The sequence below is a fragment of the Pseudophryne corroboree genome, chromosome 7 (genome assembly GCF_028390025.1).
Source record: "Pseudophryne corroboree isolate aPseCor3 chromosome 7, aPseCor3.hap2, whole genome shotgun sequence".
In the NCBI taxonomy this organism is placed as follows: Eukaryota; Metazoa; Chordata; class Amphibia; order Anura; family Myobatrachidae; genus Pseudophryne; species Pseudophryne corroboree.
The window spans coordinates 359,262,238-359,275,856 of NC_086450.1; the positions used below are offsets into that span (position 1 = coordinate 359,262,238).

A 13,619-nucleotide genomic window follows, 5' to 3' on the forward strand; every position below is an offset into this window, starting at 1 on the left:
CGGAACACAGGTCTCGCCCTGGGGTTCGTCCCGGAGCCGCGCCGCCGACCCCCCTTGCAGATGCTGAAGATTGAAGAGGTCCGGAACCAGGCGGCAGAAGACTCTCAGTCTTCATCAGGTAGCGCACAGCACTGCAGCTGTGCGCCATTGTTGTCAGCACACTTCACACAGCGGTCACGGAGGGTGCAGGGCGCTGGGGGGGGGGCGCCCTGGGCAGCAATGTATAATACCTGTATGGCGAAAAATACATCACATATAGCCCTTGAGGCTATATGGATGTATTTAACCCCTGCCAGATATCTAAAACTCCGGAGAAGAAGCCCGCCGAAAAGGGGGCGGGGCCTATTCTCCTCAGCACACAGCGCCATTTTCCCTCACAGAAAGGCTGGTGGGAAGGCTCCCATGCTCTCCCCTGCACTGCACTACAGAAACAGGGTTAAAACAGAGAGGGGGGGCACTGATTTGGCGATATGTATATATATTAAAATGCTATAAGGGAGGAACACTTATATAAAGGTTGTCCCTGGATAATTATAGCGTTTTGGTGTGTGCTGGCAAACTCTCCCTCTGTCTCCCCAAAGGGCTAGTGGGTCCTGTCCTCTATCAGAGCATTCCCTATGTGTGTGCTGTATGTCGGTACGTGTGTGTCGACATGTATGAGGAAAATATTGGTGAGGAGGCGGAGCAAATTGCCTGTAATGGTGATGTCACTCTCTAGGGAGTCGACACCGGAATGGATGGCTTATTTATGGAATTACGTGACAATGTCAACACGCTGCAAGCCGGTTGACGACATGAGAGGGCCGGCGAACAAATTAATATCTGTCCAGGCGTCTCAAACACCGTCAGGGGCTGTAAAATGCCCATTTACCTCAGTCGGTCGACACAGACCCAGACACGGACACTGATTTCAGTGTCGACGGTGAAGAAACAAACGTATTTTCTTTTAGGGCCACACGTTAAGGGCAATGAAGGAGGTGTTACATATTTCTGATACTCCAAGTACCACAAAAAAGGGTATTATGTGTGAGGTGAAAAAACTACCTGTAGTTTTTCCTGAATCAGATAAATTAAATGAAGTGTGTGATGATGCGTGGGTTTCCCCCGATAGAAAATTATTGGCGGTATACCCTTTCCCGCCAGAAGTTAAGGCGCGGTGGGAAACACCCCTCAGGGTGGATAAGGCGCTCACACGCTTATCAGAACAAGTGGCGGTACCATCTACGGATAGGGCCGTACTTAAGGAGCCAGCTGATAGGAGGCTGAAAAATATCCTAAAAAGTATACACACACATGCTGGTGTTATACTGCGACCAGCGATCGCCTCAGCCTGGATGTGCAGAGCTGAGGTGGCTTGGTCGGATTCCCTGACTAAAAATATTGATACCTTTGACAGGGACAGTATTTTATTGACTATAGAGCATTTAAAGGATGCATTTCTATATATGCGAGATGCGCAGAGGGATATTTGCACTCTGGCATCAAGAGTAAATGCGATGTCCATATCTGCAAGAAGATGTTTATGGACACGACAGTGGTCAGGTGATGCAGATTCCAAACGGCACAAAGATGTATTGCCGTATAAAGGGGAGGAGTTATTTGGGGTCGGTCCATGGGACCTGGTGGCCAGGGCAACTGCTGGAAAATCCACCGTTTTTTACCCTAAGTCACATCTCTGCAGAAAAAGACACCGTCTTTTCAGCCTCAGTCCTTTAGTCCCTATAAGAGTCATATCTGCCCAGGGATAGAGGAAAGGGAAGAAGACTGCAGCAGGCAGCCCATTCCCAGGAACAGAAGCCCTCCACCGCTTCTACCAAGTTCTCAGCATGACGCTGGGACCGTACAGGACCCCTGGATCCTACAAGTAGTATCCAAGGGGTACAGATTGGAATGTCGAGAGGTTTCCCCCCTCGCAGGTTCCTGTAGTCTGCTGTACCAATGTCTCCCTCCGACAGGGAGGCAGTATTGAAAACAATTCACAAGCTGTATTCCCAGCAGGTGATAATAAAATTACCCCTCCGACAACAAGGAAAGGGATATTACTCCACACTATATGGTGGTACTGAAGGCTAGGTGAGACCTATTCTAAATCTGGAAAATTTGAACACTTACAAGGGTTCAAATCCAGATGGAGTCACTCAGAGCAGTGATAGCAAAGAACAAGGGGACTATATGGTGTCCCGGGACATCAGGGATGCTTACCTCCATGTCCCAAAATTTGCCTTTTCTCACCAAGGGTACCTCAGGTTCGTGGTACAGAACTGTCACTATCAGTTTCAAGACGATGCCGTTGGATTGTCCAAGGCACCCCGGGTCCTTACCAAGGTAATGACCGAAAGGAGGATTCGTCTTCAAAGAAAATGGACGACCTCCTGATAAGAACAAGGTCCAGAGAACAGTTGGAGGTCGGAGTAGCACTATCTCAAGTAGTTCTACGACAGCACGGGTGGATTCTAAATATTCCAAAACCGCAGTTTTTCCGACGACACGTCTGCTGGTCCTAGAGATGATTCTGGACACAGTCCAGGAAAAGGTGTTTCTCCCAGAGGAGAAAGCCAGGGAGTTATCCGAGCTAATCGGGATCCTCCTAAAACCAGGAAAAGTGTCAGTTCATCATTGCACAAGAGTCCTGGTAAAAATGGTGGCTTATTACGAAGCGCTTCCATTCGGCAGATTTCACGCAAGAACTCTTCAGTGGGATCTGCTGGACAAATGGTCCGGATCGCATCTTCAGATGCATCAGCGGATAACCCTATATCCAAGGACAAGGGTGTCTCTCCTGTGGTGATTACAGAGTGCTCATCTTCTAGAGGGCTGCAGATTCGGCATTCAGGATTGGATGCTGGTGACCACGGAGGCCAGCCTGAGAGGCTGGGGAGCAGTCACACAAGGAGTGTGATCAAGTCTGGAGAATTCTCTCCACATAAATATACTGGAGCTAAGAGCAAATTTATAATGCTCTAAGCTTAGCAAGACCTCTGCTTCAAGGTCAGCCGGTATTGTTCCAGTGGGATAACATCACGGCAGTCGCCCACGTAAACAGAAAGGGCGGCACAAGAAGCAGGAGGGCAGTGGCAAAACTGCAAGGATTTTTCGCTAGGCGGAAAATCATGTGATAGCACTGTCAGCAGTGTTCATTCCGGGAGTGGACGACTGGGAAGCAGACTTCCTCAGCAGGCACGACCTCCACCCGGGAGAGTGGGAACTTCATCGGGAAGTTTTCCGCATGATTGTGAACCGTTGGGAAAGACCAAAGGTGGACATGATGGCGTCCCGCCCGAACAAAAAATGGGACAGGTATTGCGCCAGGTCACGAGACCTTCAGGCGATAGCTGTGGACGTCCTGGTAACACCGTGGGTGTAACAGTCGGTGTATGTGTTCCCTCCTCTGCTTCTCATAACCAAGGTATTGAGAATTATAAGACATAGAGGAGTAAGAACTATACTCGTGGCTCCGGATTGGCCAAGAGGGACTTGGTAACCGGAACTTCAAGAGATGCTCACAGAGGACTAATGGCCTCGGGAGCTAAGAAGGGATTTGCTTTCAGCAAGTACCATGTCTGTTCCAAGAGGAACCGTGGCATCGGCCTTTAAGAAAGGACCTGCTCCAGCAGGGACCTTGTCTGTTCCAAGACTTACCGCGACTGCGTTTGACGGCATGGCGGTTTGAACGCCGGATCCTAAGGGAAAAGGCATTCCGGAAGAGGTCATACCTACCCTGGTCAAAGCCAGGAAGGAGGTGACCGCACAACGTTATCACCACATGTGGTGAAAATATGTTGCGTGGGTGAGGCCAGGAAGGCCCCACGAAAAAATTTCAACTAGGTCGTTTTCTGCACTTCCTGCAAACAGGAGTGTCTATGAGCCTCAAATTGGGGTCCATTAAGGTTCAAGTTTCGGCCCTATAGATTTTCTTCCAAAAAGAATTGGCTTCAGTTCCTGAAGTCCAGACGTTTGTCAAGGGAGTATTGCATATACAGCCCTTGTGTGCCTCCAGTGGCACCGTGGGATCTCAACGTAGTGTTGGGATTCCTCAAATCATATTGGTTTGAACCATTCAAATCTGTGGATTTGAAATATCTCACATGGAAAGTGACCATGCTGTTGGCCCTGGCCTGGGCCAGGCGATTGTTAAAATTGGCGGCTTTGTCTTACAAAAGCCCATATTTGATTTTCCATTCGGACAGGGCAGAACTGCGGACTCGTCCCCAGTTTCTTCCTAAGGTGGTGTCAGCGTTTCACCTGAAACAACCTATTGTGGTGCCTGCGGCTACTAGGGACTTGGAGGACTCCAAGTTGCTAGACGTTGTCAGGGCCCTGAAAATATATATATATATATATATAATTCCAGGACGGCTGGAGTCAGAAAGTCTGACTTGCTGTTTATATTGTAGGCACCCAAAAAGCTGGGTGCTCCTGCTTCTAAGCAGACTATTGCTCGTTGGATTTGTAGTACAATCCAGCTTGCACATTCTGTGGCAGGCCTGCCACAGCCAAAATCTGTAAATGCCCATTCCACAAGGAAGGTGGGCTCATCTTGGGCGGCTGCCCGAGGGGTCTCGGCTTTACAACTTTGCCGAGCAGCTACTTGGTCAGGGGCAAACACGTTTGCTAAATTCTACAAATTTGATACCCTGGCTGAGGAGGACCTGGAGTTCTCTCATTCGGTGCTGCAGAGTCATCCGCACTCTCCCGCCCGTTTGGGAGCTTTGGTATAATCCCCATGGTCCTGACGGAGTCCCCAGCATCCACTAGGACGTTAGAGAAAATAAGATTTTACTTACCGATAAATCTATTTCTCATAGTCCGTAGTGGATGCTGGGCGCCCATCCCAAGTGCGGATTGTCTGCATTACTTGTACATAGTTATTGTTACAAAAAATCGGGTTATTATTGTTGTGAGCCATCTTTTTTAGAGGCTACTTCATTGTTATCATACTGTTAACTGGGTTCAAATCACAAGTTGTACGGTGTGATTGGTGTGGCTGGTATGAGTCTTACCCGGGATTCAAGATCCTTCCTTATTGTGTAAGCTCGTCCGGGCACAGTACCTAACTGAGGCTTGGAGGAGGGTCATAGGGGGAGGAGCCAGTACACACCATGTGATCCTAAAAGCTTGCTTTTGTGCCCTGTCTCCTGCGGAGCCGCTATTCCCCATGGTCCTTACGGAGTCCCCAGCATCCACTACGGACTATGAGAAATAGATTTATCGGTAAGTAAAATCTTATTATTTCACATGGAAGGTGAAGATTCTATTAGCCCTGGCTTCAGCCAGGCGTGTGTCAGAATGGGCGGCTTTATCATATAAAAGCCCTTACTTAATTTTTCATTCTGACAGGGCAGAATTGAGGACTCGTCCTCAATTTCTCCTTAAGGTGTTTTCTGTTTTTCACATGAACCAACCTATTGTGGTACCTGCGGCTACTAGGGACTTGGAGGACTCCAAGTTACTTGACGTTGTCAGGGCCCTGAAAATATATGTTTCCAGGACGACTGGAGTCAGAAAATCTGACTCGCTGTTTAGCCTGTATGCACCCAACAAGATGGGTGTTCCTGCTTCTAAGCAGACGATTGCTCGCTGGATTTGTAGTACAATTCAGCTTGCACATTCTGTGGCAGGCTTGCCACAGCCAAAATCAGTAAAAGCCCATTCCACAAGGAAGTGGGCTCATCTTGGGCGGCTGCCCGAGGGGTCTCGGCTTTACAACTTTGCCGAGCTGCTACTTGGTCAGGGGCACACCCTGACTGAGGAGGACCTGGAGTTCTCTCATTCGGTGCTGCAGAGTCATCCGCACTCTCCCGCCCGTTTGGGAGCTTTGGTATAATCCCCATGGTCCTGACGGAGTCCCTAGCATCCACTTAGGACGTTAGAGAAAATAAGAATTTACTTACCGATAATTCTATTTCTCGTAGTCCGTAGTGGATGCTGGGCGCCCATCCCAAGTGCGGATTGTCTGCAATACTTGTACATAGTTATTGTTACAAAAATCGGGTTATTCTTGTTGTGAGCCATCTTTTCAGAGGCTCCTTCGTTGTTATCATACTGTTAACTGGGTCCAGATCACAGGTTGTACGGTGTGATTGGTGTGGCTGGTATGAGTCTTACCCGGGATTCAATATCCTTCCTTATTATGCACGCTCGTCCGGGCACAGTATCCTAACTGAGGCTTGGAGGAGGGTCATAGGGGGAGGAGCCAGTGCACACCACCTGATCCTAAAGCTTTTATTATTGTGCCCTGTCTCCTGCGGAGCCGCTAAACCCCATGGTCCTGACGGAGTCCCCAGCATCCACTACGGACTACGAGAAATAGAATTATCGGTAAGTAAATTCTTATTTTTTTCTTGGGCCATGCAAATTCAGGGGGCCCTCTCGGGGGATATGCCCTTAGTTACTATGGTAACACTCCTGAAGCACATTCAGGACACTACCCGTGTCTTCAGTGATTCCCTCAAGGAGATGGGAACATTAATGCTCGGACGTCTGCCATGGTGGTGTCGGCGCGCAGGGCCTTGTGGTTGCGTCAGTGGATTGCGGACGCAGAATCCAAACGTAATGTGGAATCCCTTCCCTTTTCTGGGGAATGGCTTTTTGGGGTTGAACTAGATGCATGGATTTCCAAAGTTATGGCTGGGAAATCCACGTTTCTCCCCTCTGGGGCCGCGCTGGCGAGACGCTCCTATCCGGGACTGTCTGTCCAGTCCTTTCGGTCTCGCACATTTCGATCGAAGGCCAGAGGTGCCTCCAATAATGCGGCTAGGGGCACCAGAGGTAAGTCCAGAAAACCTGCAAGTACCAGTTCTCAGGAACAGTCCTCAGCATGATGGTGCCCACCGTCTGGGAGACCACCTGCAGTAACCCGACACCCCCCCCCCCCCCCCCCCCCAAATGATTTTTCAAATCAAGCTTACCAGCTTTGGAGGATATGCAAGTTACGTTGCAACAGGCTATCCGAAAGTTGGTCCAGTACCACGTCATTGTTCCAGTACCGCTACCACAACGCAGCAAGGGGTTTTACTCAAACCTGTTTGTGGTGCCGGAGCCGGATGGTTCGGTCAGACCCATTCTGCATCTGAAATCCTTGAATCCTTATTTGAGGGTGTTCAAGTTCAAAATGGAATCCCTGCGAGCAGTGATTGCGGGCCTGGAAGAACAGGAATTTATGGCCTCTTTGGATATCAAGGACGCCTATCTCCATATTCCAATTTGGCCTCCTCACCAGGCGTACCTGCGGTTTGCCCTGCTGGACGATCAATTCCAGGCACTGCCCTTCGGCCTGTCAACAGCACCGAGGGTATACACGAAGGTGATGGCGGAGATGATGCTTCAACTTCGGGTCCAGGGGATCAATGTGGTCCCTTATCTGGATGATCTTCTGATAAAGGCAAGATCCAGGGAGCTTTTTTTGCTCCATATCGACCGCACCATTCGTCTTCTGTCCGACCATGGGTGGATCCTCAACTTACAGAAGTCCCACCTGGTGCCAACTCAGAGGCTCCTGTTCCTGGGGATGTTGCTGGATACTGTGGCCCAGAAGGTGTTTTACCAGAGGACAAGGTGAAAACACTTCAGGAGATGGTCCGCATGGTGCTCCGACCTACTCAAGTGTTCGTACGTCTCTGCATAAGATTGTTGGGAAAGATGGTTGCCTCATACGAGGCAATCCAGTATGGGAGGTTCCACGCCAGAACGTTTCAGTTGGATCTTCTGAGCAAGTAGTCCGGATCGCATCTCCAGATGCACCGGATGATTCAGCTGTCGCCTCAGGCCAGGATTTCCCTCCTGTGGTGGCTACAGTCCTCTAATCTCCTGGAGGGCAGGAATTTCAGGATTGGACCCTTCTCACGACGGATGCCAGTCTGAGAGAATGGGGAGCTGTCACCCAAGGGGCGCAGTTCCAGGGCAGGTGGTCAGCCCACGAAAACCTCCTTCCAATCAACCTTCTGGAACTTCGGGTAATCTACAATGCCCTACTTCAAGCCTCTCCTCTGCTCAAGGATCACATTATCCATGTACAGTCGGACAACGCCACGGCGGTGGCATATATCAATCGACAAGGAGGGACAAAAAGCAGAGCCTGCATGCGAGAGGTGTCAAAGATACTCCTCTGGGCGAAAAGAAATGCAAGAGCCAGGTCAGCAATCTTAATTCCGGGTGTTGACAACTGGGAGGCGGACTTCCTGAATCGTCACTATCTCCACCCGGGGGAGTGAGGGCTCCACCATCTGGTGTTCCAGCAGATAATCGACCGGTGGGGTTGTCTACAAATAGACATGATGGCTACTCGTCTCAACAAGAAATTTCCCTGGTATTGCTCGCGGACCAGGGACCCTCAGACGAGGGCAGTGGACGCACTGTCGTCGCCTTGGCCGTACCGGCTAGTCTACCTGTTTCCTCCGATCCCATTGCTACCAAGAGTGCTAAAGCGAATCGGGAATCAAGGTGTCAAGGTAATTCTAATTACCCCGGATTGGCCTCAGAGGGTGTGGCATGCGGACCTTCTGGACATGTCCGTCGAAGACTGTTGGCATCTACCACTCAGAAGAGATCTTCTTCAACAAGGACCGTTCGTCTACCCGGACTTACGGCTACTTCGTTTGACGGCATGGAGGTTGAACGGAACATCCGAGCTCACAAGGGCCTTTCCAAGAAGGTTATTGCAACCATGGTTCAGGCCAGGAAACCTGTGACGTCAAAACACTATCATCATATCTGGAGGAGATATGTCTCTTGGTGCAAGGAATGCACGTATCCACCTGCAGAGTTTCACTTGGGACATTTCCTGCAGGCTGGTGTGGATAAGGGCTTACGTCTTGGTTCCATTAAGGTCCAGATTTCAGCTCTCTCCATTTTCTTTCAGAAAAAATTGACCGTGTTGCCAGAAGTTCAGACCTTCTTGCAAGGGGTACTCCACATCCAACCTCCCTTTGTGCTGCCATGGTTTGAACCTCTGATTACTGTAGAAGACAAGTACCTCACGTGGAAGACTGTGATGTTACTGGCACCGGCTTCTGCTCTACGTGTTTCAGAATTGGGGGCCGTATCGTGTAAAAGTCCGTACTTGGTCTTTTACGAGGACAGAGCGGAGCTCCGGACCAGACAGCAGTTCCTGACGAAGGTTGTCTCTGCGTTTCATCTGCATCGACCTATTGTGGTTCCGTCCATTTCTGACGCTTCTGCTCCTCCGGAGGCATTGGATGCTGTGCGTGCCTTGAAGATATGTCAAGTGTACAGCTCGGGTCAGAAAGACTGATTCCTTGTTCGTGCTCTATGATGCACAGAAGAAGGGTTACCCTGCTTCAAAGAAGTCCATTGGATTAGGCTTACTATCCAACAGGCCCATGTGTCGGCAGCCTTACCTGTTCCTAAGTCTCTGAACGCTCACTCTACTAGATCAGTGGGCTCTTCCTGGGCGGCTGCCCGTGGAGTCTCGGCCTTGCAACTATGCCGAGCTGCTACCTGGTCGGTGGAAGAACACTTTTGTGAAGTTCTACAAATTTGATTCCCTGGCCAAAGAGGATACCCAGTTTGGGCAAGCGGTACTGCAGCTGTCTCCGCACGTTCCCGCCCTTTCTGGAAGCTTTGGGACGTTGTCCTCGTACTAGTTTCCCCCAATATCCCTTATGGATGCTAGAGAAAATAGGATTTTAATACCTACCGGTAAATACTTTTCTTTTAGTCCATAAGGGATATTGGGCGCCCGCCTCAGTGCGTGGACTTTTCTGCAGGTACTTGTTCAGCTGTTGCTGCTGTTATTACCAGCTGTTGCTGGTTGTTGTATGTTAGTGGTGTGCAGGTGTGTAAATCTCGCCACCTTTTCTGTTATATGTTCCTTCTTTCATATATGTCCTTTCTGCTTCGGGCACGTTTTTACCTATAACTGCCTGTGGGAGGGGGCATAGAGGGGAGGAGCCAGCAACCCCGGTTGAAGATATTTAAAGTGCACTAGCTCCTTTGGACCCCGTCTATACCCCGTCTATACCCCATCGTACTAGTTTCCCCCAATATCCCTTATGAACTACAAGAAAATAATTTACCGGTAGGTATTAAAATCCTGTTTTTGACTAGAGGCAGTGCCACCAAATATTTAGTCTGTGGTGTCCAATTTTTCAGTGCCAATTTTATTTTATTTTCAATCCAGAGGCTGTAATATTAACAGAGAAAGAATTGTTGAAACCAAATACTGTAGTTAATTTAAATTTTAGCATAAAAAATATTAGTTATTTAGCTATTATGGTAACAAAAAAGTTTATAATACAAAGTGAGATTGCACACCATGCGGCTAATAGTATAAACCCCACATGTGTAGGTATGACCTGAAGAAGTGTCACTGAAATGTGCAGAATAAAATAAATTGCTAAATGGATAAAAAAAAAAAAAAATTAAGTTATTCCAAGTGTTTCCAAAACGACGACTTTTTTTTTGTGTGTGTGTGCAAAAGGCTAACTTAATTCTATCAGCTTTCTAGAGAGATTTCTATTGGTCTCTTTGTTATTTATTAAGTTTTTGTATGTTAGCATTTGCAGGCATAGCGTCTGCTGATGTCATAAGATCTGTTGTTTCAGAGAGAGGATCTGGAAATGGAGTTGGATAAGGCAGCCCACTACATGCAGTTTGCAGCCGCAGCCTATGGGTGGCCCCTCTATGTATACCGCAACCCCCTCACTGGACTGTGCAAGCTGTGTGGAGAATGGTGAGTGGTCTGCTCTCTTATTCTAGCCATAGTTTGGTCTGTATCACAGTGATGTATCCTGTGTGTTCTTTCATCAGGGTGAGCTTTTACACAGAGCGTATACAATATACTCCTTTTATTTTATTATTTGTAAAGCGCAATGGAATATACCGGCGCTATATAAATATTATAATAATAATTTGAAGTATTTACACATGCACGGGCTCCTCTTGGCAGCAGGTGTGCAAACCTGTACCTCCCACTTGTCTAGCACGCCTGTTAGAGCGATTCGCAGGCACATTTATGAAAACTGAAGTTACAATTTGGGCAAAAAAATCAATTCTATTCAAAGTGCGTTAGAAAGACAAGGAGGCTTTTTGATTTGTCTATACTTTTCAGTGATTTATGTCCTTTCCATTCTTCTATTCAGTTGTCCCAACCGGAGGGCCCAGCGAGATATCGTAGGCGGCGATCACCTAAACTGTCACTTTGGCTCCATTTTGCAGACAACAGGACTCCAGTACCGAGATTTCATCCATATCACCTTTCATAACAAAGTGAGGCAGATATCAGTTGCATTGCTTCATCGCCATAGAAGCTGGATCTATGGGATTCTTCCAATAACATTTCCTTCTGAATTTCTATTTTAGATCTATGAAATACCATTTTTTGTAGCCCTTGATCACAAGACTGAAGCCATCTTGGTAGCGGTCAGAGGAACATTGTCTCTTGAGGTACCTACACTGACTAGTACTAAATACCTGTGTATGTGCGACTGTGTCATTGCTACATCCCACCTCTGCTATGTTTCTTTATACGGCTGTGGTGTCACTGTAATTAGATGCTACAAAAGAACACAAAGAAGACCTCCCCAGCCTTGCTGTATATACCAGGAGTGTTCTTCTGTATTGCTCTGGTCCCTGCTTCACACTCCTTCCATATATGTAAAATAACTATTACTGAGTTCTTCCTGACAGCTAACTATATCTGTCCTCTGTGCAGGATGTCTTGACTGACCTCTCCGCAGACTGTGAGAATCTGCACAAGGATGAGGTGGAAGGAGATTGCTATTCTCATAAGGTAAGCTATCTGTTCATGGAATGGTTGGCACTGCAGGGCCTACCTGTGACACAAGCGTCTTGGCTTTCAGAGAAATGTTGGCTCTTTGGCCCACTTGCTTTATCTAATCTTGTGAACGATGCAGGAGATGATGGGCAGAGGCTGGCTACATGTCCTTGCACTGACAAATGGGGAGCTTGGAATGCGGAAGACATTATGGGGGCCTGTATATTAAGCTAAATGTTGTAGTCAGTCCTCCAATAATGAAGAATGTACATATTTATATATTATTGAGGCTATTTAACGGTGATATCACAACAGATAATAGATATGTGCACCACACCCTGTGTTTTCGGTTGTTGAAGCAGTCCCCATTGCTTTCTATGTTCAATTTACAAGCTTGACTGTTCAGAGCTTGCCCCCGTTAGCTAATACCATCCATTAGCTGATACCATGGTTGCCTATATTGCATTGATTTTGCAACCCTGCACCATACTGCTGCATATATGCTGCCTGATGGCCATGCGTGCGCAGTAGGCTAGTAGGGTCTGAACCCGGCTGTAAGGTAATAGCGTAAGCTTTCACGGTACTGTATACTCATTGCTGCGATGGGCTGTTATTGGAGTCACTGTCCTGACAAGAGAGGGTACACTTATGTGTCTGACTAACTACAGAGCCGGCCATAGCTATAGGCAAACTAGGCAATTGCCTAGGGCATTTGATATGCCCAGGGGCATCAGCAGCTTCTGCTGATTAAAATGATATGCGGCATGCCTATATTCTGTGTGTAGCATTTCATATGCAGATACAGTCTCACACAGTATAAAGGCATGCTGTATATCATTTTAATCAGCAGAAGGTGCTTGTGCATCCTAGCCACATAACAATGCAAATAAGATGCATTTTCATTAAAAAATGTGCCAGACGTTAGCACTGAGGCAAGATTTATGAGGACACATCTGTATCCAAACAGAGGCAGAGGTCACAGTGTTAGCGGTAGTGTGAGTGCTGTGTGCATGTGAGTGGGTTGGTTGTGCAGTAGTGTTCGGAATATGTGTAAGGAGCATTATGTGTGTCATGTAAAAATGCATTAATGTGCAACATATGTATAAGGGGCACTATGTGTGTCATTATGTGTATAAGGGCATTAATAATGTGTGGCATATGTGTAACAGGGTACTACTGTATGTATGTCATTATGTGTATAGTGGCACTAACAATGTGCAGCAAATGTGTAGGGGGCACTATGTGTGTCATTATGTGTATTAGGGCATTAATAATGTGCGGCATATGTGTAAGGGACATTATGTGTAAAAGGGCATTAATAAAGGTTGTCATAATGTGTAAGCACATTATGTTTAGAAGGACATTAATAATGTGTCTCATATGTGTTAGGGGCATTACTGTGTGGAATTATGTGTTTCAGGTGCTCTTCTATGTGGTGTTGCGTATAGAAAGGGCACTACTGTGTCGTCTAATGTGAATAAAGAGCAATAGGGTGTAGTGTAATGTGAATAAGGAGCAATTCAGTGTGATGTAATGTGAATAAGGGGCTCTACTGTGAGGAGTAACGTTTATAAGGTAAAGTGATACTACTGTAGGATGTAATATTAATTATGGAAACTATCGCATGATCAAATGTGAATAAAGTGCAGTACTGTGTGGCGTATTTGGAATTGGGGTTACTATTGTGTGGCCATGCCCCTTGCCAGCAAAAACACAACCCTTTTTGGGCTGTGCGCCAAATGTGCGAACTGTTCCTATTTAAAATATAGGGGGTAAAAACACCAAAATAAGGACTGTTATGGCTGAGGGGTGATGGTTCTGGGAAAGAAGTGCAAGGTCAGAGGCGGAACCAGGGGTGGTGCTAGGGGGCACCAGCCAAAATCTT

The 13,619-nt window shown here is 47.5% G+C and overlaps 1 protein-coding gene across 2 annotated transcripts in view; it reads left to right on the forward strand.

Annotated features, from left to right (window-relative positions):
- DAGLB (diacylglycerol lipase beta) overlaps positions 1–13,619 on the forward strand; it is a 128,939-nt gene that overhangs the window by 82,985 nt on the left and 32,335 nt on the right. For both annotated transcript variants that reach the window (XM_063934464.1, XM_063934463.1), the window contains exons 6-9: positions 10,563–10,690; positions 11,100–11,226; positions 11,320–11,403; positions 11,672–11,749. In XM_063934464.1, coding sequence (XP_063790534.1) covers positions 10,563–10,690; positions 11,100–11,226; positions 11,320–11,403; positions 11,672–11,749 — 417 coding nt within the window. The remainder of the gene's footprint in view (positions 1–10,562; positions 10,691–11,099; positions 11,227–11,319; positions 11,404–11,671; positions 11,750–13,619) is intronic.